We start from the raw sequence: 14,141 nt of genomic DNA on the forward strand, positions 1-14,141 counted from the left end.
ATATTTTATTTTTTATGTTTTTGAAAGAAGTCATTAATGCTATATTATTTTAATATGCTCCTTTGCTGTTAAAGAAACATGTCTTATTATTATCATTGTTGGAAACAGTTGTGCTGCTTAATATTTGAGGGAAAAAAATGGATGAATATAAAGTTAAAAAGAACAACATTTATTTGAAATAGAAATGAAATAGAAACTTTTTTTTTTTTTTTTACCATAAATTGGTTGTGAAGGAAGTGGCTGGAATTTGTTTTTGAAAATGTCTTTATTGCTTGTTATTTATTGCTATCGACCATAAAAATAAATAAATAAATAAATAAATAAATAAAAAAAATTAAGGAAAAGAAACCTGCACTCAGCAAGCCATTTTATGGAGTTTTTAATATAAGATCAGCTGATTAGTTTACATTTTATCTTATCTCAATCTAAATAGTCATTAACTTTAACTAATAGTAGAGAAAACAAGCAGTATTATAAACTGAAGAAAAATGTTTATATAACCTAAAAAATGAATTAAAAAATGAGCAGTACAGTACGACAGTAATTGTTTGCAGGAAGCAAATGACAAATATACTGACAAACACATTAGTGCCTTTGATTAATTTCTAAGCAAGCATAGGCGAGGACACAATAGGCAATTCTATGTCAGTTTATGCACTAAATGTTCAACATGGATTTTCGCTCATGTCTCATTCTTCAGATCTCGGCCAGTGAACTTGAAAGATTAATGGTCCGGCTGCCCAACATGTTCAAGCAAGAGTTCAGTGGGGTTGGAGCGACGTTGGAGAAACGCTGGAAGTTCTGCGGGTTTGAGGCTCTGAAGTCGGCGTGACTCGCAGAGCCACATACATTGACGCTGAGGTTGCTGGACCTCTGGAGGACTGATCCAGGTTCAGCGAGAAGTGCCAGAGCCTCATAGACAAACAACAGGCTCTACACCCCCGTATACCACCTCAGATCAGATGGCTGTCGCTCTTTCTTGCAGACTCTTGAGAGGAAGTAAGACTCTACATGTGGCGCAGCATCAGATGTATTTACTTGAAAAAGCTCTATCCAGACTTCTGTGCCGATTGCGTAACTTATCTGTCAGTGGTGTCGTCCCTGAAGGCTGGGAGATATCCAGGAATATCGCGCCTCTCGGTTAAAAATACGGAATGTTGAATGTGGGACACAGATGTGTGATTGCGGCCCTCTGCGCCTATCAAAGCCAGAGTGTGTGTGTGAAGATGATTTCTGCTCTGAAAAATGATTTAATACATGGCCAAAGTGCTGGAGCTAATAGACAACAGTTGCACAGCTGACGCTCTTTGGACAGTTTGCTGTGTTTCAGGCCATCCATGTTGTGTAGATGATGTACGTAACATGCTCTTCATGTCTTGATGCACTGTTGTTAATGGTCTGCTTATGTAAATTATGATTTTTAAAAAAAAAAAAAATCAATTAAAAAACTTTTTATCCAAAATCTAATGCAGTAGTACTTAGAGAAATCAAAGTCTTTACTAGCCAGCTTTGGGTGCCATTTACCATAGTACTGAATGCAGAATTGAAAACAGAACAATTTTGAAAACAAACAAGAATTGCGTTGTTTTCAACTACTGAAATTCCATAAATGTCATTCCAGTTTAAAGGGGACCTATAATGCCCCTTTTACAAGATGTAATATACATCTCTGGTGTCCCCAGAATGTGTCTGTGAAGTTTCAGCTCAAAATACCCCACAGATCATTTATTATAGCTTGTCAAATTTGCCCCTGTTTGGGTGTGAGCAAAAACACACCATTTTTGTATGTGTCCCTTTAAATACAAATTAACTGCTGCTCCCGGCCCGCTTTCCAGAAGGAGGGCAGAGCTTTAACAAGCTTAGGTTGCTCAACAACAACAAAGCTGGAGAATCTCACACAGCCAAAATGACGATTGTCAGTAATTTGTTCAGCCTCACATTGTTCAAACCAGAGTCTGACACTGATGGAGAGACTCAGGAAGAAGTTACAACTATTAGAATGCAGCTGGAAGTTTCTGAATGGTTAGCGGATAAATTAATGTACTTGCTGTGGAGTTGATTCAACTCATTGACTAGCATGTGCTGTCATGTTAATCTTTTGTGTAAATCCAGCGTTGAATTGACCCTCGTTTCTAAAGCAGTCTGGTGTAAAATGACGGCATGGTACCAACACTCTACTACAACAACTCTTCCTCTTCTCTAAAGCAGACCAACATGTTCTCGGGGGCAGGGTTTATGTAAATTTTAGGGTTAGTGATGTCACTAACCTGGGAAGAAACTTGTTGTAATCCCTACCAGCAAAATCATCAGAGTTAAATCAACTCTGCTCGGAGTACATATGGTCCCTCTCTAAATAGTGTTAAAGCAACACTGAAGCAGAGTTAAAGTTAATGAGATAATTAAGCGATTAATTAAGTGATGAATGAGCATTAGTGATGAACACCTGCTGTTAACAAACAGAATCACTGAAGAAAAGATAATCCTCCTCTACTGAGATCTTGAGAGATATAATGTCTTTTATCTTCAGTTGATTTCATATAAGACTGTGGCTGAAGTCAGTTGTAGTTCTTGTGTTTCTCTTTTCTTCAGTAATTCTGCTTGTTAACAGCAGGTGTTCATCACTAACGCTCAATCATCACTTAATTATCTCATTAACTTTAACTCTGGTTAAGTGTTACTTTAACACTATTTAGAGAGGGACCATATGTACTCCAAGCAGAGCTGATTTAACTCTGGTGATTTTGCTGTGTAGTCCTTAAAAAGTGTTTTCTGTAAAAGAAAATGCATTGAACTTTGCATTGAACTTTGAGCATTGTAACTTTGCAGACATTGTTTACGCTCAAACAGCAACATTACACACTAACTAAAGTTAAAAAAGTGAAATCACAATCAACCACCCCTTTAACATCTTTTGGGATGTGGCCAATTTAAATTCGCCCTCGTGAACTGAAGGGGAGCCAGTTCTTAAATTCTGGATTTTGCCCAACCCCGTTCCCGGCAATGTCTCTGAATATGTCAAAGCTGCCTGGTAGTGTTGTGTCTGACATGTTTTTTGATTCATGTCTGGGATAAACAACTGAACTATCTGCCATGAATGCGGAGCAGAACTTCCCTAATCACCCAGAATATAACAAGCTGTGAATAATGAATGAGAGGGGAGGAGAATGCTGCTCTGTGTGTGTTTAATGTGATCTATTTGCTATTTACATCAGCCACTGAGATGCTGTTAGCAACACAGTAGTGCATTTGAGACCATCTAAGCCATTTGCATTGTTGCTTGTCCCAGCACTGGCATTACTTGAGGTTGTTAGAGTGATGAATAATTAATGCACAAGGATCAAGGATTATGGTGATGCAAGACCTAAAGCACCCAGATCTGTAGAGAACCCCTTTAGTTGCTTTTGCAATGTGTAATTCAAACAAACAATAGATATGTTGTAAAATTCTGAGATATAAAAACACAAAGTTGGATTTACAAGAATGAACACTTCATTTACACTGTAGAAATGTTCTATATAGAGCGCTGCAGGGATGACATCAAAACCTGGAAGACGCCACCAGTTCCCTCGAGATTATCCTATGTTTTTTTGTAAAGGAATTTTTCAATTTATGATTAAAATAAGGTTGTGGTAAACATATCTTGAAGATACTTGGATGTTTTGTTCTACAACATAAACTGCACATATTCACACAGTCTTATCTAGTTACATACCAGATCCAGATGGTATAAACAAACATAACTTGTGGAGTGCTCTCAGAGAATGCATTTATTTGTCATTTTAACTGATGGAAATGGAGTGTAAATGTAAATGTATGGGATTTTTTTTTTTGGAGTTTTCAATAGGTGGCCATGTTGTTAGTGTCAATATCACATGATCAACGTCACGTTAAAGTCAACAAGTCGACTCGTCTGTGCAACCCCTAGTGGAACCCAAATTGGCATTGCTGCAAAAAGCGGCAATGTCTGAAAGTTATTTGGGAATTCTGGGCTGCTCCCATGTCCAATAGCATTTTAACATGACTGACAAAATGATAAAGAAAAGCTTTGGCAAAAATGGATTTGGCAGATGGATTAACGAAAGCAATTGGCCAGTGATTGTTTTTAAAATGCAATTCAAAATGTTATAGTTCCATTAATATTTTAAAAGTAAACTAAGCCATTTTAAATATATATTGTTGATTTGAAAAGTTATTTACATTTTTTATTATTTTTATTCATTTTATTTTTAAATGGCACTTCTAGACTTGCGTTTCCATGTTCGTAATACAGTACAAAAAACATGTGCAATGTATCATAACTAGTGTACATAAAAGCAGCAATGGGGAACTGTGAGACAAAAGATATAAATTAACACCTCAACCCATCAATATCATGAATTGAACAATTAAGTGCTATAATTAGTTCTAAGAACAGGCTTTCTTCAGCTAATGCTATTACTGTTCTGAACTTAACTCAGTGAGCAGAACATCTGCATTTTCTCAGTAGAGAGAATGAAACAGACTAACTGCAATGAAATGTTAATAAACTCAGTGAAAGAATCAGAGGTCAATTTTCAATTTCTAAGATGAGGCTTTTTAATCCCACTCAGAGATGACGGCTCGATATTCAGCGGAGTTGTTTTCAAGTGCGCACGCGGAAATCGGAACCACACAGACAACAAATAAACGAGAAGAGACAGTAATACCTCCTGGAGTATATTTAGACTTCCTGTATCAGATCAAACTGACATTTCCTTGGAAAACGAATTAGGCGTAGTTGAGCTCTCAAGCGGTTTTCAAAGTTTGCTCTGAATGTAAACCTCTTATTATCAAGCAGTGTGTCATTCATATGATGATGAGTACTGCTTCAGAAGAGTGAATATACTGCACTGCAGAGCTCTCAGTCTATCTATCTATCTATCTATCTATCTATCTATCTATCCTTCCACCCATCCATCCTTCCACCCTTCTATCTATCTATCTATCTATCTATCTATCCTTCCACCCATCCATCCATCCTTCCACCCTTCCACCCATCTATCTATCTATCTATCTATCTATCTATGGTCTGAGTACAGATGCATATCTTCTGAAAATATAACTTTGGATGATTCCATGCATTTCAGCTCAATTATATATACTATAATTAACTATTCATAGCAAGTGTAAAATGTTTTTTAATTATGATTATAATCACTGGACTTTACTGATAAAACTAATATTTTGCAATCAATAAAACACAACCAAACACTGAAAGCTTCATTAATGCCCAAAAGTGAATGTATGAACATTTTGACATTCTGAATAGCAAGCAAGACTTCTGGACTGGTTACAAAACTCATTCTCCAGAGATTATATATTTTGTTCTTGCACAAAAATAATAAAAAGAGTTGTAGTTGATGTCGACAGCTGCATAGGACAGACATGCATTGTCTGGCTAAGCTATTTTTATTGACTGAGGCAACAAACAAAAATAGTGCTGCTGCAATAATGCCGGCCAATGAAATGAGGCCTGCCAAACAGCCCATATTACAGCTTCACTTCCCTATCTGACGGATTGCTTTGTTTTCACTGCTCCGCCAGCAACTGAAAATGAACGAGACCCTCTTGTTGCGGTTTCACACGGCGGCTGCATTAGGCACATGCATATTTTCCAGCTTTCCTTCCCGGGCCATTTTGATTTTCATCCATGAAGTCTGTAATGCAATGAACGTCCTTAAAGTGATGGATGACCAGCGAGGCACCAACACACACGACAGCCTGTTTACACGCTCAGACTGAACGCTTGTCTTTCCCTCCTATTTTGGATCCCTCCCAAACAGTTAGCCAGAGCTTGCTCTATTGTTCCCATCTGTCTGCTACTCACATCAGCGTTGAAGAGACGGAGATGTCGTATTTGTCCTGTGGGTGCCATCAGCATGTCTATTGTCTCCGTATTAATGAAAACCAGGTGATATGACATAAGCTCTTCACCCTGATTGGTCAAGCCTGAGGCACAGAGATATTGCACTGCATTGCAGGAGCCCAAAGTCAGACTAAATGGCCTGCACAGCTAGTCATTTTCTCGAAAGAGTTTTCCTCATTTCACAGAAGAAAGTGCAAAAAAGAAACATGCTTCCATCACCAATGAGCTGCATATTTTTGCATTAAGATGAGCGATTTAGCAGGGAAATGTTTTTAGCCTAAGAAAATGAAGCACTGGGGCTCTCCAAGGGAGCCTGGGAGACAAAGCTGGGTTTGTAAATGAGGTTTATTGACATCGTCTATAAATAAACCTGGTGGGAGGGGGAATACGGCAACATTAGATGTGTGGATTTCTGCTAATGAAGCTGCTCGACAGCTCTAATTAGCGTCAGCCTTTATGTGCTTTGTTTATAACGATTAGAAATTCAACACTAAAGTCATTTACATCCCTCCAAATGTCATGCGTTTCACTGCATCGGTGGCGGTGTGAATGATTTGTGACATTACATTCGGTATGAAAATCATTTTCATGCTCTAAAACGATCAAATGAAAACATTTGTGCTGGTGTTGGTACATGGCATCCATCATCATTCTGAAGGTGATCTTATTAAAGCTCCCCACTGGAGAGCATTTCAGCTTCTCTACATGAAGCTAATGAGGCTTGTCTAGAACTGAGAGCATTGCACATTATAATACTGTACTGCTGTTTTGTATATAACTGTACATTACACTCAGGTAGACAGCAGTTGGCACTAGTTCTCAATAGATCTTTCCTCCAGATGTCAATCATATCTACATTGCATCTTTCCTGAAATTCAAACAATCTGTGCAAAGCGTCCCACCGAGCGCACTAAAATAAAGTCTGTTATCCTCTACGGTGTGATGGAACATGCCATGCTAAACTTTACAGGTGTATAACGAAAACTAGCAAAGGAAAGTGTGTCAACAAAATTAATACTGCCTCAAAAAAGGTTTGAAGTTTGAAGGTAGATTGAACATTTGTAGACTGAACACTTAGACAAGATCATTGCTTAGCATATGATGGGCTATTCAGGGTGGTTGCCAACCAGTTGATACTATGCAGATAATAAGGCAGCTTAAAAGTGCATTCAGTAGTTGTCTTCGGCCGTACTGATTCCCTCGTTGTCTTTACTGGTAAAAGCATAATAAAAATGTTGTTTCATTCTCTAATTTCCACCCACCACATCAGCAAACGAAACTACGCTACTAGTGTATCACAGTGGTGTGCGGTCAATATAAGCTGTGAATGCTGGCATACCCAAGCCATTCGTGGACTCGCTAATTAATATTAACACTATAAATTACTATAAATTCCTTTTTTGAGTAGTACCATAAAGCTTGCATGATAAAATGTTGGTAATGACTTTAATGATGTTGGTGTATAACTGTCCGTCATATATTTATTTGCAAAACCACAGTAATTTTCTTGAAATCTGCCAGTGACAGAGGGTTCCAGGTATGCTGATCTTACAGCAGCTTTGACGCATACACTACGTTATGTATCGTCAACACTAACGCGCATTCTCATTGGTTCGCTGGCCTACGAAGGATTTAGGGAGCAGGGTAAGCTGTCCGCGAATCACTTGCCCAAAAGGAAAATTGTGTTGCTGCTGCCAGATCTCGATCTCCGAAAATCACATTGTATTGGATACAAAACTAACTAGACTAAATAAATCAAATTGAAAAGTCATAACTGAAACTATTTTTATAGTAGGCTATTTTATTTTCTCCACAGGGAAATTTATTTTTACAAAAACATATAGGCTAAAATGTTAAAGACAGATTGTAAGCAGACCTGTGTTAACTATCTGAGTTTGGAATCGATGGTCTTCGTTTGTTAATGCCACCAATTTGCATTATTTCAACGTATTTTTAAAACAATACTTATATTTTTATTTTTTTATATTGGGTTTAATTAATTATTATTTGTAATAAGCCTAATTATTAATTCTTAATTAAAAAAATATACTTCTTGCATACATTTAAACTGATGCCTGTCTTAGTGTTTATTTGTTGGTAAGCCGACGTGCTGTACCGTTTAAAGGATTCAACATGTTGAATCGGCAGCGGAGCTCGACGGTCAGTCGGGCCATCTGATTACTCTGATTGGCTGTTCAGCTACTGCCACCTGCTGGTACTGAAAAGGTATTTCTTCTTACACAGGCGCAGAACGGACATGCTACTTGGCCGTTGGGTGTCGAGCATCGGTTTGGTGTGTCAGGACGTGAGCCAACCCCGCAGTCTGCTTTTGTCGGCACTAGTTCGTCAGCGTTGGCTTGGTGTGTTCTGGGCTTAACACACTGAGAAAACTTATTCGGCCGATGAACAAAAAGAGAGTGAGCAAATACAAAGTTCTGGCATGAAACTCTAATGGGCAGGCTAATAGGTCCTTTAACTCAACCTGCTAATTATCACATCATTATCTATAGGTCACAGATGATTGGTTCCTGCTGTATTAGTAGCCAATGAGCTTGCGTGCTCAATCTTTAAATACATGAGTTAGCATTTGCTTAGCAGTGCAGCGCGCTTCAGAAACCCTCCACCTTCCCCAGCTCCACCTGTATAGATCTGCTACAGGTTATTCATGTACGCTATATTGTACAGCAGCAGCATGTCACGGCAGCGTGTCGTGTATGTATTGGCAGTAGCAAGTCCCGTACTTGCTCTGCAGCAGCAGCAGCAATAATCAACAACAGCAGCAGCAGCAGCGTAGCAGATCTATTCCGCCAAGACCAAACATATCTACATTGTCATACCCATTACCATGCCAAACACTCTGAGAGTTGTCATGACAGAACTGAGTATCTAACACTGTGTAGAGTGAACGCAAGAGTTTAGCTCATAATAAACAAATCCAACATTCATATCTGCACCAGGCACAGTTTTGACATGACAGCATACCTGTGGCCTGTTGCATGAAGCAAGTTTAACAAAATCTGAGTTTCAAAGTAGGTTTAGAGTTGACAAATCCAGATAAATCCAACCTGGTTTAGATCAGGATCAGCTGTTGCATAACGCTCGGTATAAACTTTCTCTGTCAACTCAGGTTTAATCCAGAGTTTGCGATTAACTCTGAAGCACGTGCACCTGAAAGTATGACACGTGTGGCAAACAGCCAATCACACGAAACATGGAAAGCGCCTGTTTGATTCACTTCACACGAGAGAGCCGAGCAAATTCACTTCTCTTCTGAAGATTAAGAGATCGTGATGAAAAATGTCATGAAATTAAATGCATTTACTAGGCAGGAATAAACACTGCTGCAGTGAAAGTTTGAGAAGGCAGCTGAAAGAAAATATCTGACTATATCAATGCATGTGAATCAAAGAAATATGCCCAAAGACTATAGAATAACACAAGACGCGTCACTCGTATTATTATGAATGGGAGAAAGTGCAACGGGCAATATGGCGGAATAAGTCCCGCCTTCTAAATAAGAGCCAATCGCCGATTGGTAAAGTTATCGCGTCACTGCAGCAGCCATCAGAAGCTCCAGTTCCTATAGAAACAATCAGACGCGCGCCTCCGAAATGAGACACAAGAGACGCGCATTTAGGACTGCTCATGCGCATTAGCTTGATCCAGCCTGGAAAATACCATTTTTTGTCATGAATCGAGCATTTAGTAACAAAAAGTATGAGACAGTTGTTGTCAGATTTCATTGGTGATTTCAAATATGAAATTTAGTCGTAAGATTGGCGAACAGTTTTGGAGAATTTGATGTTTCACCATTCAAAGAGATAGGAGCTGCACTTGGATACCCGAGAGGCGTTTCAAAGATGGCCGCCGAGTGAAATTACTTGTCTTAAAGGGACTTTGATATGCCTAATAATTTATTTATACTTAATTTGTTTAAAAGCTTAATATATCGATGCTTGTTTTATATTTATATCAATTTAAAAGCAAAGTTTAATATTAATTGTCAATTAATATAATAATTATAGGAATATATATTTTTATATGAATTATACATAATTCATATAATATAAATATAATAAATAATTGGCAGCAAAATATGAGCAATTTTGTCTCTAAAAGGTTTTCAATATAAACTGATTTAATTTGGAGCGAGATACAGGGGGAATGGCTTTATTGCATCAGATACAGGTCACTTTACTCACAGCTGATTGGTCCAGTTTGGGTTTCCGATCTCTTTAAGGGAGTTTGTCTCTAACCCAGAACAAAACCTGCCCTGCTCCGGAGCAGGTTAGCCATGTAGCATAAGTTACCATAGCAGTGAAACCCTCTAAAAACCAATCCACCTTCATAAGCCCGAAAAAACAGAGTTTACTCAAACTAATCTTGAACTTACCTGGGTAGAAACCGAAACCGGCTTTGTGCAACAGGCCACCCGTTAAAAAAAGTCTGCGCTCGCGACTGGTGTATCATACACATACAAATCAAAACATAAGATTCATCCGCGCTGAGGAGCCGTGCCGATGCACAACCCACGTAGCCTAAAGAAGATAACTCCGCAAATAACTGCAATTTCAGATTTCAAACAGAGATGGCGACAAAGTGGCAAAACAACAGCTTTAATCTTTCTATTTCTATTTTAGGCTATTATAAAGGTGCGGTCAGGTGCGATATCAGAAGTAAATGGTTGCGCCAAGAGAAAGACATTCATTTTGTCTGTCTCTTTTATTGTTTCACAGGTACACAGTGCTTCTGTGTGTCTTTTGCTGCCAGTGCCAGCAAAGATGTCCCCTAGGTCTTCTGGTAACACATGCTTAAAACTGTTTGAGAATGATTGTATAGGCCTACTTCAAGTTATTGGGTGTGACTTATGGAAAAATTATTTCCCAATACTCATTTAAATGATTTCCAACTTCTTGAATCATATAGCCTAACTGAAAACATAAGGCAGCTGAAATTACATCCTTTTCTACAGATGAATGAAAAAAAGTTCTGATAACAGGATCAGAACCAAAGCATCAAAGAGCCTTCAAAGAATATAGCTGGCAGCTGGTTGGCTGTCATAAAAGTTATATGAAACATCTCATGAAGTCTCATTCAAGCAGGCGGATAATGCCAGGAAAAAAAAACAAACACTTTTGACATTTTATAACACTTGATCATAATACTAAGATCAAGTGTATCAAGTTAAGTGTGAAAGTTGGCACACTTTTTAAACTATAGGCCTTCGCATATTTCAAATGTACAAGCTGTTAATATCAGTTTTATGAGGTATTTTGTTTTCGCTTACATCATATACTCCTCTGGACAGTGCATTACACATATCTGTAATGAAACCCTGTGGATTAGTTTGGCGGCTTTTTTTTTTTTTTACACTGTTTAATGGAAATTTACTCTGACAGAAAGAAACCTGTGGAGAACAGGCTTGCTCAGGAACTCCATGCTGGTTTCACGGCAAGCAGGGGCCGAAAATAGATGCAGTCACAAGGGTGTTCGAGCAAAACCATCTTACGACAGAGTAGCCTGACCGCAATGCAACTTCAGCCAGAATCGGGGCTTTTACCTCTGTTATACATGTAGTCAGGACAGGTTTAGTGTCACACAGTCTGGGACAGCCTTCCCAGCTGTCTGCCTCTGCATACAGCATAATAGCTTTTAATCAATTTTAACAGCTACTAAGAAGGGTCAGGCAAAAAGACGCAGACTATGGCAGTAAATAAAGCTAGCGAGGCCAGAGCAGGGCAACACTCAAAGTGGCAAGTATTTCATAAGCGTGCCAAACACCTCACTGGGTTTTATTTGTAGACTCAAGCTTTCACCTACAGAGATCTCATGGCTGCAATAATCAAACGGAACATTTGGGAAATGAACTGGGTCAATCGAGTCTTTCCATGACATACGACTCGCATTCATTCTGCAACGGTCTGGATTAATTTTCATGTTGGTCCATCTGGAACAATGAACGATCCAAGATAACGTCCTGTTTTGAAGCACAGACTCAGTTAGTGGCTCTCGTAAAAGCAAGAGGAAAACTTACACACATATTAGGCATGCACCGATACCACTTTTTCCAGAACGAGTCTGATACAATACTTTTATTTTTAGTACTTGTTGATACCGATACCTGAATTTTCATAGCATTTTTAAATTGTAAAAATATTAGCCAGAAAAACCAAAAGAGTAAAAATCAAATTAGTTGGCTTAGCAAATAGATATTTCCTTCAGTAATTTTCATGCCTAATTATGCCTGTTACAATGTATTGAATAGCTACTGTTATTTTCACTCACTGTAAACCCTAAAGCTCAAAATAATTATTTGGTTTGAATAGGGCAAAGTCAAATTAAACAAATTAGTTCAATCAAATTAACTTTTATGAGTATTTAAAACTTTCTTTTTCTTTTGAGTTCACGAAACTGACAAATTTTAAGTAATCTGAATTGTTTCATTGTTTTGAGTTTTATGAACTTGTCTTTTAATTTAGACAAACTTAAATTTACCTGAAACTGGGCTGGGATTTCTATTTCCCAGCATGCTTTGCCATGACACTCGAAAGGGAGAATAAATGCTAAAATTATGTTATATAATGTTTTTTTGTGCAAGATTAATGTTAAGTGTGGTTTAGTATTGTTTAATGCTTTGCTATCCCAGTAGTTTTACCAACTTATTCGGTGCTGTTCATATTATTGCTCTATCATATTTTATCTTTAATTTAATTAAAGATTTTAATTTAATTAATTATTTAATTTTATTGAATATTTAGAGCTGTTCCAGCAGGGCTCAGTCAAGAGCAGTGAGCAATCACAGGAGCAGTGATTTTCTCTTTGTCATTTGTTGTTAGGACAAAAACAGCAGGTTTATTAGGCTGCTGTCAATTTAAGAGCTGCACGTATTCAACATACTGTTACATGCGCGTTTTCTTTCTCATCTGTTTACGTTCACTTCACTAAGAACTGTTTCACAGTTTGCCTATACAGGCATTTTGACATAATTTTGTGTGAATTTGTCCGCCCAAGCACAAGAAGACATGAAAGAGAACTTGATTTAATAGGCTATTCGCGCGCTGTCTGAGAGGCAGCTTTCTGAGCGCGCGCTTCAGATGTTTGTGCACAGAAAACTTCTTGAAAACATAATGTGATTACTGTACCGCCTATTTAATTTGTTTAACATTCTATTAATTCGATACATTTACTTCATAGACATCAGTCTTTGATATATCCATTCTGCTCCGTTTGCTCTGTTGTCTGTGTTTCTTTGTCACAAGTACTGTTCTGTACACACTGTGTGGTATCAGTTGTTGGTATTGGAGCTTTTTAACGAGTACAAGTACGAGTGCACAAGCGCAGTATCGGGTCCAATACTGATACTGGTATTGGAGAATCCCTAACACATATTATAAAGGCTGTGTTCAGAATAGCATACTACTCATACTATTTCTGCACTTCTATTTTCTGTACGCAGATGGCCTACATTTGTCTAAATGAGCAGTACCATGGAGCTTCTAAAGGAACATGGTGAGGGAGAAACAGGGAGGACAATGGGAGCTTTTGCGTTCTCTCATAAATGTGTTGTGTTCCCCTGAGAAACCTTTTGAGCTATTTGTGAACCCAAAAGTTTTGTAAGCGAACGCAAAGTTTCTCAGGGGAATGCAGATGTTTTGCGAGCAAACAAAGTTTCTCGATGGAACGCAAAAGTTTTGCGAGCGAACGCAGTTTCTTGGGGGAAAGCAAGAGTTTTGCAAGCGATTAAGTTTTGAAATATATTTTCTCATTTTTCTTTCACCACCATGTATCTTTAGGGGCTCCGTAGTATGCACATAATACAGTATCCCACAATGCATTGTGCAATGACCTTCAATTTCTAGTGTGATGATCTGGAAGTAATAACAGCTGTGATTTTTAACATTCCTTTTAAGATATTTTTTATTTCATTCAGCTGCCAAAAGTTAACATATTTTGGTCACATTTTATTTTAATGTGTCCTAGTTTAATTAAACAAGAACCGAAGAATATTATTTAACAACATGTAGGCTACATATAGGTTTGGTTTAGTGTCAGTTGTTTGCAATTACATGCAACTTACTGTTATTATTACAATGTAATAATAAAAATGATATAAATGTAATGTAAATGTTATAAAAAATGATGTGATCAAGAAGTCATGGCACCATGTTTTTTCCATCACTTTAACTCATCAAAATAGTTTAACCAATATCAACATTCAACATTTTTCAAGTTTCAACTTAAGTCAGTTTAATATAAT

The 14,141-nt window shown here is 37.8% G+C and overlaps 1 protein-coding gene across 2 annotated transcripts in view; it reads left to right on the forward strand.

Annotated features, from left to right (window-relative positions):
* The window catches only part of enox1 (ecto-NOX disulfide-thiol exchanger 1), a 131,281-nt gene extending 127,643 nt beyond the window's left edge, over window positions 1–3,638 (forward strand). For both annotated transcript variants that reach the window (XM_051906328.1, XM_051906329.1), the window contains one exon: window positions 701–3,638. In XM_051906328.1, the coding sequence (XP_051762288.1) occupies window positions 701–832 (132 nt within the window). In that variant the 3' untranslated portion in view covers window positions 833–3,638. The remainder of the gene's footprint in view (window positions 1–700) is intronic.
* The last annotated feature ends 10,503 nt before the right edge of the window (window positions 3,639–14,141 follow it).

Source organism: Ctenopharyngodon idella, chromosome 9, assembly GCF_019924925.1.
Source record: "Ctenopharyngodon idella isolate HZGC_01 chromosome 9, HZGC01, whole genome shotgun sequence".
Classification (NCBI taxonomy): Eukaryota; Metazoa; Chordata; class Actinopteri; order Cypriniformes; family Xenocyprididae; genus Ctenopharyngodon; species Ctenopharyngodon idella.